The sequence below is a fragment of the Salvelinus fontinalis genome, chromosome 19, assembly GCF_029448725.1.
Source record: "Salvelinus fontinalis isolate EN_2023a chromosome 19, ASM2944872v1, whole genome shotgun sequence".
Classification (NCBI taxonomy): Eukaryota; Metazoa; Chordata; class Actinopteri; order Salmoniformes; family Salmonidae; genus Salvelinus; species Salvelinus fontinalis.
The window spans coordinates 10,017,040-10,032,170 of NC_074683.1; the positions used below are offsets into that span (position 1 = coordinate 10,017,040).

A 15,131-nucleotide genomic window follows, 5' to 3' on the forward strand; every position below is an offset into this window, starting at 1 on the left:
CCCGGAAACCCGACTGGAGGGGTTCAAAAAGCTGTGTTGTTGGAGTTGTGATGCTACCACCCTTCAAGCACTTTGGCGAGGAAGGGGAGGTTTGAGATAGGCCTGTAGTTGGTGAGGAGCTCAGTGTCCAGGCTCTGTATCTTCAGTATGGGAGTTATAGTCACTGTTTTCAAAGTAATAGGAACAATGCCAGATGAGAGATGCATTTACAATCTTGACCACCAGGGGGCAGAGAACTAAGAGTGTTAACTAAAGACACTGTTCCCACAACTATATGAAACATTCTGGGAACATTTAAAGAGATTAAATGTGTTCTAGGAACATTCTTGCAACATCAGGCAAATGTTTTATATAAGCATGCTATAATCATCAACATGACTGGACAGTTTTTGTGTTATGAGGACATTTGCCTCGACCTAACAAATGTTCTGGGAACTTTCACAGAACTAATTTAATTTTGCTGGGGAGACACGCCTGTTCCTGTTGAAACAGAGGAATGTTACTGTTAAAAGCAGGTGATGCAGAAAATATTGTCAGAAATACAGGCAAAAGATTTTTGAACAATTTTAATATTTCACATTCATTGTAATGATTAAGTGACTCGATAAAAACAATGTTCACAAAAAAATAAATACAAGAAATGCAGACATAACTGTTGGAGTTCAATACTGATGAACTTACCTGCATCTTTTACAGTACCAGTCAAAAGTTTTGGACACACCTACTCATTCAAGACTTTTTCTTTAATTTCACTACTCTACATTGTGGAATAATAGTGGAGACATCAAAACTACGAAATAACACATATGGAATCACGTAGTAACCAAAGAAGTGTTAAACAAATAAAAATATATTTTATATTTGAGAATCTTTAAAGTAGCCACCCTTTGCCTTGATGACAGCTTTGCACACTCTTGGCATTCCCTCAACCAGCTTCACCTGGAATGCTTTTCCATCAGTCTTGAAGGAGTTCCCACATATTCTGAGCAATTGCTCTGTGGTCCAAGTCAGCCCAAACCATCTCAATCGGGTGATTGTGGAGGTCAAGTCATCTGATGGAGCACCCCATCACTCGACTTCTTTGTCAAATAGCCCATATACAGCCTGGAGGTGTGTTGGGTCATTGTCTTGTTGAAAAACAAATGATAGTCCCACTAAGCGCAAACCAGATGGGATGGCGTATCGCTGCAGAATGCTGTGGGAGCCATGCTGTTTAAGTGTGCCTTGAATTCTAAATAAATCATGACAGTGTCACCAGCGAAGCACGCCCCACACCATCACACCTCCTCCTCCATGCTCCATGGTGGGAAACACACATGCGGAAATCATCCGTTCAGCTACTCTGCGTCTCGCAAAGATACGGCGGTTGGAACCAAAGATCTCAAATTTGGACTAATCAGACCAAATGATTGGTGTCCTTTAATAGTGGTTTCTTTGCAGCAATTCGAACATGAAGGCCTGATTCACGCACTCCCCTCTAAACAGTTGATTTTGAGATGTTTTTGCATTTATTTGGGCTGCAATCTGAGAGGCAAGGCACACCTGTTAATTGAAATGCATTCCAGGTGACTACCTCATGAAGATGGTTGAAAGAATGCCAAGCGTGTGCAAAGCTGTCATCAAGGCAAAAGGTGTCTACTTAGAATAATCTCAAATCTAAAATATATTTTGTTTGTTTTAATAACCTCTTTTTTTAAATATTCGCCTAAAATGACGGATATGCATATTCTTGGTACCATTTGAAAGGCAACACTTAGACGTTTTTAGAATGTGAAAGGAATGTAGGAGAATAACACAATAGATCTGGTAAAAGATAATAAAAAAGAAAAAATATATATTTTGTATTTTTTTGGGACCATCATCTTTGAATTGCAAGAGAAAGGCCATAATGTATTATTTCAGCCCAGGTGCAATTTAGATTTTGGCCAGTAGATGGCAGCAGCGAATTTGCAACGTTTTAGACTGATCCAATGAACCATTGTATTTCTGTTCAAAATGTTGTGTCAAGACTGCTGAAATGTGCCTAATTTGTTTATTAATAACTTTTCATGTTCAAAATTGTGCACTCTCCTCAAACAACAGCATGGTAGTATTTTACTGTAAGAGCTACTGTAAACAAGAATGTAAGCTTTCTGCCAATATCCTTATATGTCTATGTCCTGGGAAATGTTCTTGTTACTTACAACCTCATGCTAATCGCATTAGCCTACGTGAGCTCAACCATCAAGTGGAAGGGACACCGATCCCGAAGAAGTTTTAACACTTTTTTTGGTTACTACATGATTCCATATGTATTATTTCCTAGTTTTGATGTCTTCACTATTATTCTACCATTGTAGAAAATAGTAAAAATAAAGAAAAACCCTTGAATGAGTAGGTGTTCTAAAACTTTCAACTGGTACTCTATTAATACTTATTGCTGAAAGCGGTCGCTTCATGCAGCAACAAAATGTACATTCCATTGCTTTTGTCAGAAGGAAGACAAAAACTTCACCCAACTGCATTAGAACAACAATTGGCCACATCCTACCATCCAAATAAAAGACTAAATCCAAATCATACATCAAGTATCCTAGTGCTGGAGCGGGCAGTAGAAGAATGGATAAGCCCTCCCAAGTACTATGTACTGAGAATATCACTGGTGTTGTCCTTTTGAGGAGTTGCATAACACCCCTATGGCTGGTGAGAAACAATCTGAAGACTAAGCCCGGCATAAATATGTATTATAACTCCCTACATTTAACCCTTACATTTCCCATCAATGTATTCTAAAACCAATTAGCTAATAATGTGAGTTTTATTCAAACAAATGAAAAGAACAACAACAGCCATGGTTTCAGTGAATTGGTCTCGTGCTCCCTGGTCAACTTTCAAAGTGGATTCATTAAGAACTGATAGCTAGAGATGTAACTCTTTGAAACTGCCCTCATACATAATTGTTGTACTAGGGGCAAACACATTACATTTTGTACTTTAACAGTGTGCATGAGAAAATAATTGCTTTATTTATAGTTTACTGTGAAATTAAGCATGCTTAAAAGCCAGGAAGAGTATGGTTTAATCAGCTCTGTTGATTCATGCTCTCAATTCGCACTGGATCTGATAGCAAGGCACATTAAATACATTCCCTTATTACTCTATAAATGCAAGTGGCTAACCAGACAAACCATAAGTAATAAATGAATAGTCATAAAAACACCAAGTGCACAGACAGATACAGAAATTAAAAGCCAGCATCAAATACAACACTTAATCCCATTCAGCATAATAAAATCATGCAAGACAATAATGTTTCCAGGAACCAATCACATGCACCTACTGTGGAATATTTAAAGATGCTTACTGTTGATTTGTATCTCATTTGACGTCGACTAAATTAATATAATAAATATCTAGCATTTAGAGTCCATTTGAAAGGGATAAAATATAGATGTAAATGGCAGTGAGTGAAAAATGCTAGCGTTTTCCAATTAAGCCTTGCATTGAATAGAACAGTTAAATTGCATTACTTAATGTGGACCATAGAAGTTTGCTGAAAGTGCGGTCAAAACTCACAACATCCAGCAAACATTATTTGTAGAAAATGCCTCCCTTTAGATTGTCAGTATCGAAAATGTATAAAATGGCACAGGAGTACAGTACACAACAAAACCCTTTTTGAAAAAGACCACAATGAGTGCAATTCAAGTCGTCGACGTACGTTGCATATCACTCTGCATTGTTTCCAACATTCAGTTGTACGCTCTCGGGCAATGTTAAAAACAACACTAACATCATACACTATGAATTTGTTGTTGAAATGTGTAAAAACAAATAATAAATAAATACATTGAAATAAATACATTGAAATAAACAACAGTGTCCCAATAATTACTCATTTCATATCTCAATAAATATCTCAATAAATATGGAAGCAGGTTTGTACGATTCAAGACGAGGCATTGGCTACATGTGTGTTGATGCAGTGATAGAACACGAGCCTGTATCAGTAGAACAACTCCCATGGAAGACATAAGATAATGAGCTTCGTACCTTTGGGTTGTCCAGGTCTGTAAACAACACCATATGAGCTTTAGCCAACCCTTGTGACTTCCGTTGTCATGTCATACATCACATCTATGATATGATATCACATGACATGACCATGGCAACATACAAGTCAGACGGGTTGGTTAAAGCACATAGATCTGTGGCGACCAGGCTGGAGCAGGGCCGTATGCATCAAGCATCTCTGAGTAGGAGCGCTGATCTAGGATCAGGTTCATATAACCTTATTTGTTGTGATCTAGAACGCAAAACTGATCCTAAATCGGCACTCATACTTTGAGGTGCAATACATACGGCCCCAGGGTTGTGTGACGAGGATCGTCCGGAGGAAGTACCAGGGCTAGGGGGGCTAAGTCTCACACTCCTCCCCCGCTACGGTCCACCGACACGGGCTTCCTCTGGTCGACAGGTTCCCTTTGCTCGAGGGGCTCTGTCTGGTCCAGGCTCTGTTCAGCCGTCTTCATCAGTATGGCCAGACGGTTGGCCGACACCTGGCCCTTCTTCACAGCACTCATTAACTGAAGACAAGACACAGCAGCAGGACCATTTAAAAACGTTTAAATCCTTATACAGTTGAAGTCGGAAGTTTACATACACTTAGGTTGGAGTCATTAAAACTCCACAATTAAAACTCAATTGTTGGAATTTTTCCAACAATTGTTTACAGACAGATTATTTCACTTATAATTCACTGTCTCACAATTCCAGTGGGTAAGAAGTTTACATACACTAAGTTGACTGTGCCTTTAAACAGCTTGGAAAACTCCAGAAAATGATGTCATGGCTTTAGAAGCTTCTGATATGCTAATTGACATAATTTGAGTCAACTGGAGGTGTTTTCCCCTTGATGTATTTCAAGGCCTACCTTCAAACTCAGTGCCTCTTTGCTTGACATCATGGGAAAATCAAAAGAAATCAGCCAAGACCTCAGAAAAAAAATTGTAGACCTCCACAAGTCTGGTTTATCCTTGGGAGCAAACAATAGTACAAACAATACAAACAATAGTACACAAGTATAAACACCATGGGACCACGCAACCATCATACCGATCAGGAAGGAGATGCATTCTGTCTCCTAGAGATTAACATACTTTGGTGCGAAAAGTGCAAATCAATCCCAGAACAACAGCAAAAGACCTTGTGAAGATGCTGGAGGAAACTGGTACAAAAGTATCTATATCCACAGTAAAACGAGTGCTATATCGACATAACCTGAAAGGCCGCTCATCAAGGAAGAAGCCACTGCTCCAAAACCTCCATAAAAAGCCAGACTACGGTTTGCAACTGCACATGGGGACAAAGATCGTACTTTTTGGAGAAATGTCCTCTGGTCTGATGAACCAAAAATAGAACTGTTTGGCCATAATGACCATCGTTATGTTTGGAGGGAAAAGGGGGACGCTTGCAAGCTGAAGAACACCATCCCAACCGTAAAGCACGGGGGTGGCAGCATCATGTTGTGGGGGTGCTTTGCTGCAGGAGGAACTGGTGCACTTCACAAAATAGATTGCATCATGAGGATGGAAAATTATGTGGATATATTGAAGCAACATCTCAAGACATCAGTCAGGAAGTTAAAGCTTGGCCGCGAATGGGTCTTCCAAATTGACAATGACCCCAAGCATACTTCCAAAGTTGTGGCAAAATGGCTTAACCTGTCTAGGACTAGGGTGCCGCTAGCGGCACACCCCCCCCACCCCCACTGAAAAGGCAGAGCCGCGAAATTCAAAAAAAATATATTTTTTTTAAATATTTAACTTTCACACATTAAAGTCCGATACAGCTAATGAAAGACACAGATCTTGTGAATCCAGCCAACATGTCCGATTTTTAAAATGTTTTACAGGGAAGACACAATATGTAAAGATGTAAATCTATTACCTAAAAACACATTAGCATAATCCACCATCTTTTATTTGTCCACCAACACCAATAGCTATCACCAATTCGGCTAAACTAAGATATTTATAGCCCCTAACCAAGAAAAAAACTCATCAGATGACAGTCTGACAACATATTTATGGTATGGGATAGGTTTTGTTAGAAAAATGTGCATATTTCAGGTAGATGGCATAGTTTACAATTGCACCCACCGTCACAAATGGACTAGAATAATTACAATGAGCAACGTGTTTACCTAACTACTAATCATCAAACATTTCGTAAAAATACACAGCATACACTAATTGAAAGACACAGATCCTGTGAATACAGACAATATTTCAGATTTTCTAAGTGTCTTACAGCGAAAACACAATAAATCGTTATATTAGCATAGCACATGTGCAAACATTACCCCAGCATTGATTCTAGCCAAAGAGAGCGATAACGTAAACATCGCCAAAATATATTATTTTTTTCACTAACCTTCTCAGAATTCTTCAGATGACACCCCTGTAACATCACATTACAACATACATATACAGTTTGTTCGAAAATGTGCATATTTAGCCACCAAAATCATGGTTATACAATGGGAAATGTAGCCCAGCTGGTGAGAAAATGTCCGTGCGCCATATTAGACAGTGATCTACTCGTATACATAAATACTCATAAACGTGACTAAAAAATATAGGGTGGACAGCGATTGATAGACAATTTAATTCTTAATACAATCACGGAATTACATTTTTTAAATTATCCTTACTTTCAATACAGTTTGCGCCAAGCGAAGCTACGTCAAACAAGATGGCGTCCTAAGCCACTAACATTTTTCGACAGAAACACGATTTATCATAATAAAAATTTACTACTTTGAGCTGTTCTTCCATCAGTATCTTGGGCAAAGGATCCTTTCTTGGGTCTAATCGTCTTTTGGTGGAAAGCTGTCCTCTTGCCATGTGGAAATGCCAACTGCGTTCGGGATGAACTGGAAGCGTGCCCAGAGATTCACAGCGTCTCAGAAATAAATGTCCCAAAATCGCACTAAACGGATATAAATTGCTATAAAACGCTTTAAATTAACTACCTTATGATATTTTTAACTCCTATAACGAGTAGAAACATGACCTGAGAAAGATTACTCCCTAAACTAATGCTTGGAACAAGTGCAGGTCGATGTCCTCCACGCGCATGACGCAGCTGGGAAAGAGTTCCTAGCTACAGGGTTTTTTAATTTATAGTGCCTGTGATTGCGCAATCGACCCCATTCAAATCGTCATCACGTAAAGGCATCCAGGGGAAGACGTAAGCAGTGTCCGTATACTCATAGGAATAACATTGGCCTTAAAACTGACTCCAGAACAGTGGCCAAAATTTCTGAAATCTGACTCCATGTCAGGGAAATTGCTGTAGAATGGGTTCTGTTCCACTTAGAGACAAAATTTCAACTCCTATAGAAACTATAGACTGTTTTCTATCCAATAATAATAATAATATGCATATTGTACGATCAAGAATTTTGTAGGAAGCCGTTTCAAAAATTACACGATTACCATAAATAGTGACAACAGCGCCCCCAGCTTTAACAGGTTAAGGACAAAAAGGCAAGGAGTGGCCATCACAAAGCCCTGACCTCAATGCTATAGAAAATGTGTGGGCAGAACTGAAAAAACATGTGCGAGCAAGGAGGCCTACAAACCTGACTCAGTTACACCAGCTCTGTCTAGAGGAATGGGACAAAATTCACCCAACTTATTGTGGGAAGCTTGTGGAAGGCTACCCGAAACGTTTGACCCAAGTTAAACAATTTAAAGGCAATGCTACCAATTACTAATTGAGTGTATGTAAACTTCTGACCCACTGGGAATGTGATGAAAAAATAAAAGCTGAAAGAAATCATTCTCTCAACTATTATTCTGACATTTCAAATTATTAAAATAAAGTGGTGATCCTAACTGACCTAAGACAGGGAATTTTTACTAGGATTAAATGTCAGGAATTGTGAAAAACAAATACATTTAAACTCAGTTTAAGGTGTATGTAAACTTCCGACTTCAACTGTATATCCCCCCCTCAGAATCCCCATATTACTCAGAGGAGACCTTCCCCACCCTTGAGGAAGAGATGTGCCATTTCCAGGCCCAGGGAAATCTGTGGGGACACATGCGCGCACAGGAACACTACCTGATCTAACGACCACATGAGGGGACAGCTTTATTACAGGCCATACTGTTTCTAACTGCCTTAATCTCCCCCATAGAAACAACAGTGACAGCACCATCAACAAAAACGGAAGGGAACTGTTGCAGCTCTGTAGAAGCCTGGGTCTGTAATTTGTCAATAGTAGGTTACGGGGGGGTGGGGGGGGGACTTTGGGGAGATTCACCTACAGTCGTGGCCAAAAGTTTTGAGAATGACAAATATTAATTTTCACAAAGTCTGCTGCCTCAGTTTGTATGATGGCAATTTGCATATACTCCAGAATGTTATGAAGAGTGATCAGATGAATTGCAATTAATTGCAAAGTCCCTCTTTGCCATGCAAATGAACTGAATCCCCAAAAAGCATTTCCACTGCATTTTAGCCCTGCCACAAAAGGACCAGCTGACATCATGTCAGTGAATCTCTTGTTAACACAGGTGTGAGTGTTGACGAGGACAAGGCTGGAGATCACTCTGTCATGCTGATTGAGTTTGAATAACAGACTGGAAGCTTCAAAAGGAGGGTGGTGCTTGGAATTATTGTTCTTCCTCTGTCATCCATGGTTACCTGCAAGGAAACATGTGCCGTCATTATTGCTTTGCACATAAAGGGCTTCACAGGCAAGGATATTGCTGTAAGATTGCACCTAAATCAACCATTTATCGGATCATCAAGAACTTCAAGGGGAGCGGTTCAATTGTTGTGAAGAAGGCTTCAGGGCACCCAAGAAAGTCCAGAAAGCGCCAGGACCATCTCCTAAAGTTGATTCAGCTGCGGGATTCGGGGCACCACCAGTACAGAGCTTGCTCAGTAATGGCAGCAGGCAGGTGTGAGTGCATCTGCACGCACAGTGAGATGAAGACTTTTGGAGGATGGCCTGGTGTCAAGAAGGGCAGCAAAGAAGCCACTTCTCTTCAGGAAAAACATCAGGGACAGACTGATATTCTGCAAAAGGTACAGGGATTGGACTGCTGAGGACTGGGGTAAAGTCATTTTCTCTGATGAATCCCCTTTCCAATTGTTTGGGGAATCCGGAAAAAAGCTTGTCCTGAGAAGACAAGGTGAGCACTACCATCATTCCTGTGTCATGCCAACAGTAAAGCATCCTGAGACCATTCATGTGTGGGGTTGCTTCTCAGCCAAGGGAGTGGGCTCACTCACAATTTTGCCTAAGAACAGCCATGAATAAAGAATGGGACCAACACATCCTCCGAGAGCAACTTCTCCCAACCATCCAGGATCAGTTTGGTGACGAACAATGCCTTTTCCAGCATGATGGAGCACCTTGCCATAAGGCAAAAGTGATAACTAAGTGGCTTGGTGAACAAAACATCGATATTTTGGGTCCATGGCCAGGAAACTCCCCAGACCTTAATCCCATTGAGAACTTGTGGTCAATCCTCAAGAGGCGGGTGGACAAACAAAAATTCACAAATTCTGACAAACTCCAAGCATTGATTATGCAAGAATGGGCTGCCATCAGTCAGGATGTGGCCCAGAAGTTAATTGAGAGAATGCCAGGGCGGATTGCAGGTCTTGAAAAAGAAGGGTCAACACTGCAAATATTGACTCTTTGCATCAACTTCATGTAATTGTCAATAAAAGCCTTTGATTCTTATGAAATGCTTGTAATTATACTTCAGTATTCCATAGTAACATCTGACAAAAATATCTAAAGACACTGAAGCAGCAAACTTTGTGAAAATGAATGTTTGTGTCATTCTCAAAACTTTTGGCCACGACTGTATTGCTCACCTCTTGGCCACAGCACAGTAGACTATATGATTACAGACATTGACCCTTTCTCTCTCAGCTCATTCATTGTCAAGCCGCTAACACCTCTGTCTGATCACAGCCAAATGACGTTGTTCCTCAAAAGAACAGACATGGAAACAACCACACATTCACAGCCCAGTAAGCTATACAACATCAGAAATTCAGACAGATGGGCCCAAAACAGCACAGAAGAATACCAGGAAGAAATGTGTAACCAAAATATCAAAACACTCTTAGATAACTTTCTGGATACCACATTCACTCACAGTAAAGAAGGCATCAATCTAGCAGTAAAAAACATCAACTATATATTCAGGCAAACAGCAAAAGAAGCACAACTGAAATTGATCAAAAAAACTAAACAAAAAAGACCACAGATGACAACTGGATTGATGCTGATTGTACAATTATAAGGAAAAAACTTAGAACACTATCCAACCAAAAGCACAGAGACCCAAATAATGGTTAATTACGCCTTCATTACTGTGAGACTTTAAAACTCTATAAACGTACACTCAGAACCAAAAAAGCACAGTACAACAGCAAGCAGCTGACACTAATTGAGGAGTCCATAAACACAAACAACTTCTGGCAAAACTGTAGAAAAAAAAAATATTTGAAACAAGAGGAATGAGCGATACAAAATGGTGACATATGGACATCCATTTTAAAACACTCTACAACACCGTTCAAATTGACACAAACGCAGAGCAATGCCAAAATCATGAGAAATTGAATGGATTAGAAAAAGCTATAAAGGACAAGAAAAATCCATTGGACTCCCCAATTACTGACCAGGACCTCTATAAGAAACTTCAGGCCCTCAAATTTTTTAAAAAGCATGCGGACCTGATGGCATCCTAAATGAGATGCTCAAAGTCACTAGTGCAAAGTTTCAATTGGCTATATTAAAACTGTTTAATTTGATCCTGAGTGTTATTTCCCTGACATCTGGAATCAAGAACTCATAACCCCAATCTTTAAGAATGGAGACAAATTTGACCCTAACAATTACAGAGGCATTTGTTTGAACAGTAACCTGGGGAAGGTTTTCGGTGGTATTATAAATGTAAGAGTTCTAAACTTCCTTAATAAGCACGACTTACCAAAACATCGCACGACTGATCATATTTACACCCTACACACCCTGATAGATAAATATGTCCACCAAAATAATACCAAAATATAATCTTGCTTTATCGACTTCCAAAAAAGCATTTGATTTTATTTGGCATACAGGACTGTTATGTTATTGAAAGTGGTGTAGGGGGTAAAACATATGACATAATTAAATCAATGTATACATGTAATACGTGTAGCTTTAAAATTGGCAAGAAAAGAACAGAATTCTTTAACCAGGGGCAGGGCCTTCGCCAGGGATGCTATCTGAGCCCTGTACTCTTCAATATTTACATCAACGAATTAGCCACTATTCTAGAAAAATCCACAGCCCCTGGTGTTAGTCTCCACAATTCAGAGGTTAAATGCCTACTCTTCGCAGATGACCTATGCCTGCTGTCACCCTCAGCACATGGCCTACAGCAGAGCCTGGACCTGCTAGAGCAGTACTGCCAGACCTGGGCCCTGGCAGTAAACGCCAAAAATACTAAAATAATGATTTTCCAGAGAATATCCAGATCTCAGGGAATTAGACTAAGTTCTCAATTGGTACAAAATATATAGAGTACTGCACACACTACAATCACTTAAAGCTCAACTGGACACCTTAATGATGCAGTGAATGAACTGAGAGAGAAAGCACGCCAGGACATTATACGCCATTAAAAAACAAATTCAAATTGAAATACCTATTAAAATTTGGCTAAAACTATTTGAATGTGTCATTGAACCAATTGCACTTTATGCCAGTGAGGTGTGGGGTCCACTTGCAAAACAAGATTTCACCAAATGGGACAAACACCCCATTGAAACCCTGCATGCAGAGTTCTGTAAGATTCTCCTACAAGTCCAGAGGAACACTACAAACACCCCATTGAAACCCTGCATGCAGAGTTCTGTAAGATTCTCCTACATGTCCAGAGGAACACTACAAACAACGCATGCAGGGCAGAATTAGGCCAATATCCACTAATAATAAAAACTCAAAAAAGAGCAATTACATTTTGGAAACATCTAAAATACAGTGACCCCCTCCCATATCATAACCAAGCCCTGCAATGCCAAGAGCTGAACAAAGAAAAGAGTCCCCTCATCCAGCTAGTCCTGGGGCTGAGTTCGCAAACCTGTTCTACTAACACACAGAGGCCTCAGGACCAGAACATCCAATCAATCAGAATAAAACAAATTACAAAGCAATCAAAACAAAACTACATTGCTTATTGGGAAACACAAGCACAAGCACAAAGCAAAATGCAGTGCTATCTGGCCCTAAATTGACAGTACACCGTGGCTAACTATTTGACCATGGTTATTGATCAAAACCTTAGAAAAACCTTAACAGAATACAGGCTTAGTGAGCACAGCATTGCCATTGAGAAGGGTAGACACAAGAAAACCTAGCTCCCTGTAGAGGAAAGGCTGTGCAACCACTGCATCACAGCAGAACCTGAGATGGAGCTGCATTCCCTGACAAAATGTAAAAAATATAAAGGTTTCAAAGACCTCTATGATAAGAATAGGCTACCAGTCCTGTTGGGGGAGGACGCAGAGAGCTGTGGGTTGGCAGCGCACTACATTGCTGCCTGCCATAAGATGAGGGACAGTGTCTGACAGACCAATCAACCTGCACATGTCCTCTACTGTATGCTTATTGTTATTGTTCAATGTATGGTTATTTTGACCCTTGGTTATTGTTGTTACTGTTGTCCCGTTGACAATTTTGATTCTCATTATCTTAATATTGTAAATATCCAAAGTAAGCTTTGACAATATGTACATTGTTACGTCATGCCAATAAAGCAAATTGAATTGAATTGAGAAAGAGAGAGAGTAAGAAAGAGAGAGAGCGAGAGAAAGACAGAGAGAGAAAGACAGAAAGGGGTATGCTGGCTCAATCATTATCATGCTAGAACATGTTCAGCTCACCGGCCATCCTGGTTGTAAGTCAGCTCATGCCTTATGTGAGGAAGACCATGCCTACCCATAATACCACCATAACCAGAACCTCCAGCTTCAGCCACTGGACTCCACTCCAAGACCATCAGAAACCCAGGAAATAAATGGTTCTGCCACTCAAAAAGTACACTAATGAAGATTAAACCAGGTTTTTGGAGCCACTGAATTTGGTCCAGGGGCTGTATGTATGAAATGTCACAGAGTGACATGTGCTGATCAGGATCAGGTTCCCCCTGTCCAGTTGATCTTATTCATTGTGAAACTGATCCTAGATCAGCAGTCTGAGATGCCCAAGTCTAAGAGTACTAAGTGGATAGGTAGGCTGTCTCCTTCTGAAGAGTTAAACATTTTTTCTTTGATTCCATGCAGACAGCATATTCCTAACTAAATGAACATCCAAAAGACATTGATGAAGTTCATCCTTCATATAACAGCTAAACGTAAAGATATCCATTCCTTCCTAATTAGTTGGATTTCAGCAGAGTGCATATGCTCTTAAGACGCCACAAAATGTTCACACGTCTGACACATGAAACAAAGGGCTCAGACAGGTCACTCCCCCTCAACCTCAAATGAAATCCTCCTTAAACACCGAGCGAAGTCAATGTAATGTATAGAGAACATGCAAATGCTTCCCTCTCTGTCTCAGATCAGAGGGAAGCATTTGCATGTTGTCTATACATTACATTGGGCCTGTATTCATTAAGCGTCCAAGAGTAGGAGTGCTGATCTAGGATCAGTTTTTGACTTTAAATCATAATGAATAAGATGACATGGACAGCGGGTAGTTGGTCCTAGACTAGCACTTCTATTTTGAGACGCTTTGTGAATATGGACCATTGTTTTTAAGAGCAGGGTGATCAGAAGTGACCCGAGTGGCAGAGGAAGACTGACAATGTTTAGGAATGGCAGAGGAGCCGGATCCCCCATAACCAGGCCTTCACAGCACGTCTCCTATCTCTTGAGGGATAATTACCATTCCCTTTGCCTTGATCTTGTTTGTTTAACTTGACACAGTGAAGAAAGGGCTGACATTGACCAGAATCCCCTGCATTAATGTGTCTCATGTTCTGCATTCATCATTGTCACCGAGCAGGAGAAGCCTGGCAGTGTCAAGAGGAGAGAGGGAGGGAGCACATCCATGTGTGTGCGCGTGTGCTTCACACTCTCTCTAACAGACACACATGCATGCACTTGCACATGTAAGCATGCACACGCATCTATTCAAACCATGAACTATTATACACTCTAGAAAACCAAATAAATATCGTTTTTTAGAGAGCGGAAAGAAAATGTAATACACACAACAACAAAAATTGAGGTGGGATTTAAAATATTTTTGACACAAAACAACACAAAAATGATTATAACCAGACAAAATTAATATACTCTACCTGCAAGAATTCATTAAATTCCACTTGTCCGTTTTTATTGAGGTCAACTTCATTCAGAATTTCATGGAGGGTGTGTGCATCTATATAGACATTGATACTCTGAAACAAAGGAAACATAGTTTAGAACAGTCCCCAGTAAACTGGTGCAGGTACTGAGTCCGCATCTCAAACACTAGAACTATGAACCACATGGGTTGCCGTCCCAAATGGCACTTTTGACCAGGGCCCCATAGAGCTCTGGTCAAAAGTAGTGCACTATATAGGGAATAGGGTGCCACTTGGGACTCAGCCATGGTCTCATCAAGTCCCTTCAGCTACAGTAATATCCAGAGCGACACCTATCCAGTATATTCATATCATCTCCGAGATGAGGCTTCTTATGAATATGTCACCCCGGTATTTGCTCCCTAGCAATGAAACACATTTAATTTCGATTGTGTTGACAGAAACTCCCACACATCCCCCACCGCCAACCCACAGCTCAATTAGTAGAGAGAGAGAGTGGTCTCTTGCAGAGGCCTGTCGCTAGATGAATCTTTGTGTACAGCTAATCCATACACTTTCAATGGAATGGATGTGAATAGGTTGGGATTAATGACAGGCGCCTACCTTATATACTCCCTATAGTTATACCCCAGTGGGTTTCAAACCAAACACTACTTGAATGTTTTCCACTACACGTCATTCTAACAGCAGGAGCTGCTGCTACTGCTACTACTACTACTGCTGCTGCTGCTGTTGCTGCTGCTACTACTA

General features: G+C 40.3%; 1 protein-coding gene across 6 annotated transcripts in view; it reads right to left on the bottom strand.

The window, feature by feature from the left end:
- Window positions 1-551: 551 nt before the first annotated feature.
- LOC129816341 (glycerol-3-phosphate dehydrogenase, mitochondrial-like) overlaps window positions 552-15,131 on the bottom strand; it is a 50,812-nt gene continuing 36,232 nt past the window's right edge. For all 6 annotated transcript variants that reach the window (XM_055870720.1, XM_055870718.1, XM_055870721.1 and 3 more), the window contains 2 exons: window positions 14,376-14,474; window positions 552-4,565 (listed from right to left, as the gene is read on the bottom strand). In XM_055870720.1, the coding sequence (XP_055726695.1) occupies window positions 4,404-4,565; window positions 14,376-14,474 (261 nt within the window). In that variant the 3' untranslated portion in view covers window positions 552-4,403. The remainder of the gene's footprint in view (window positions 4,566-14,375; window positions 14,475-15,131) is intronic.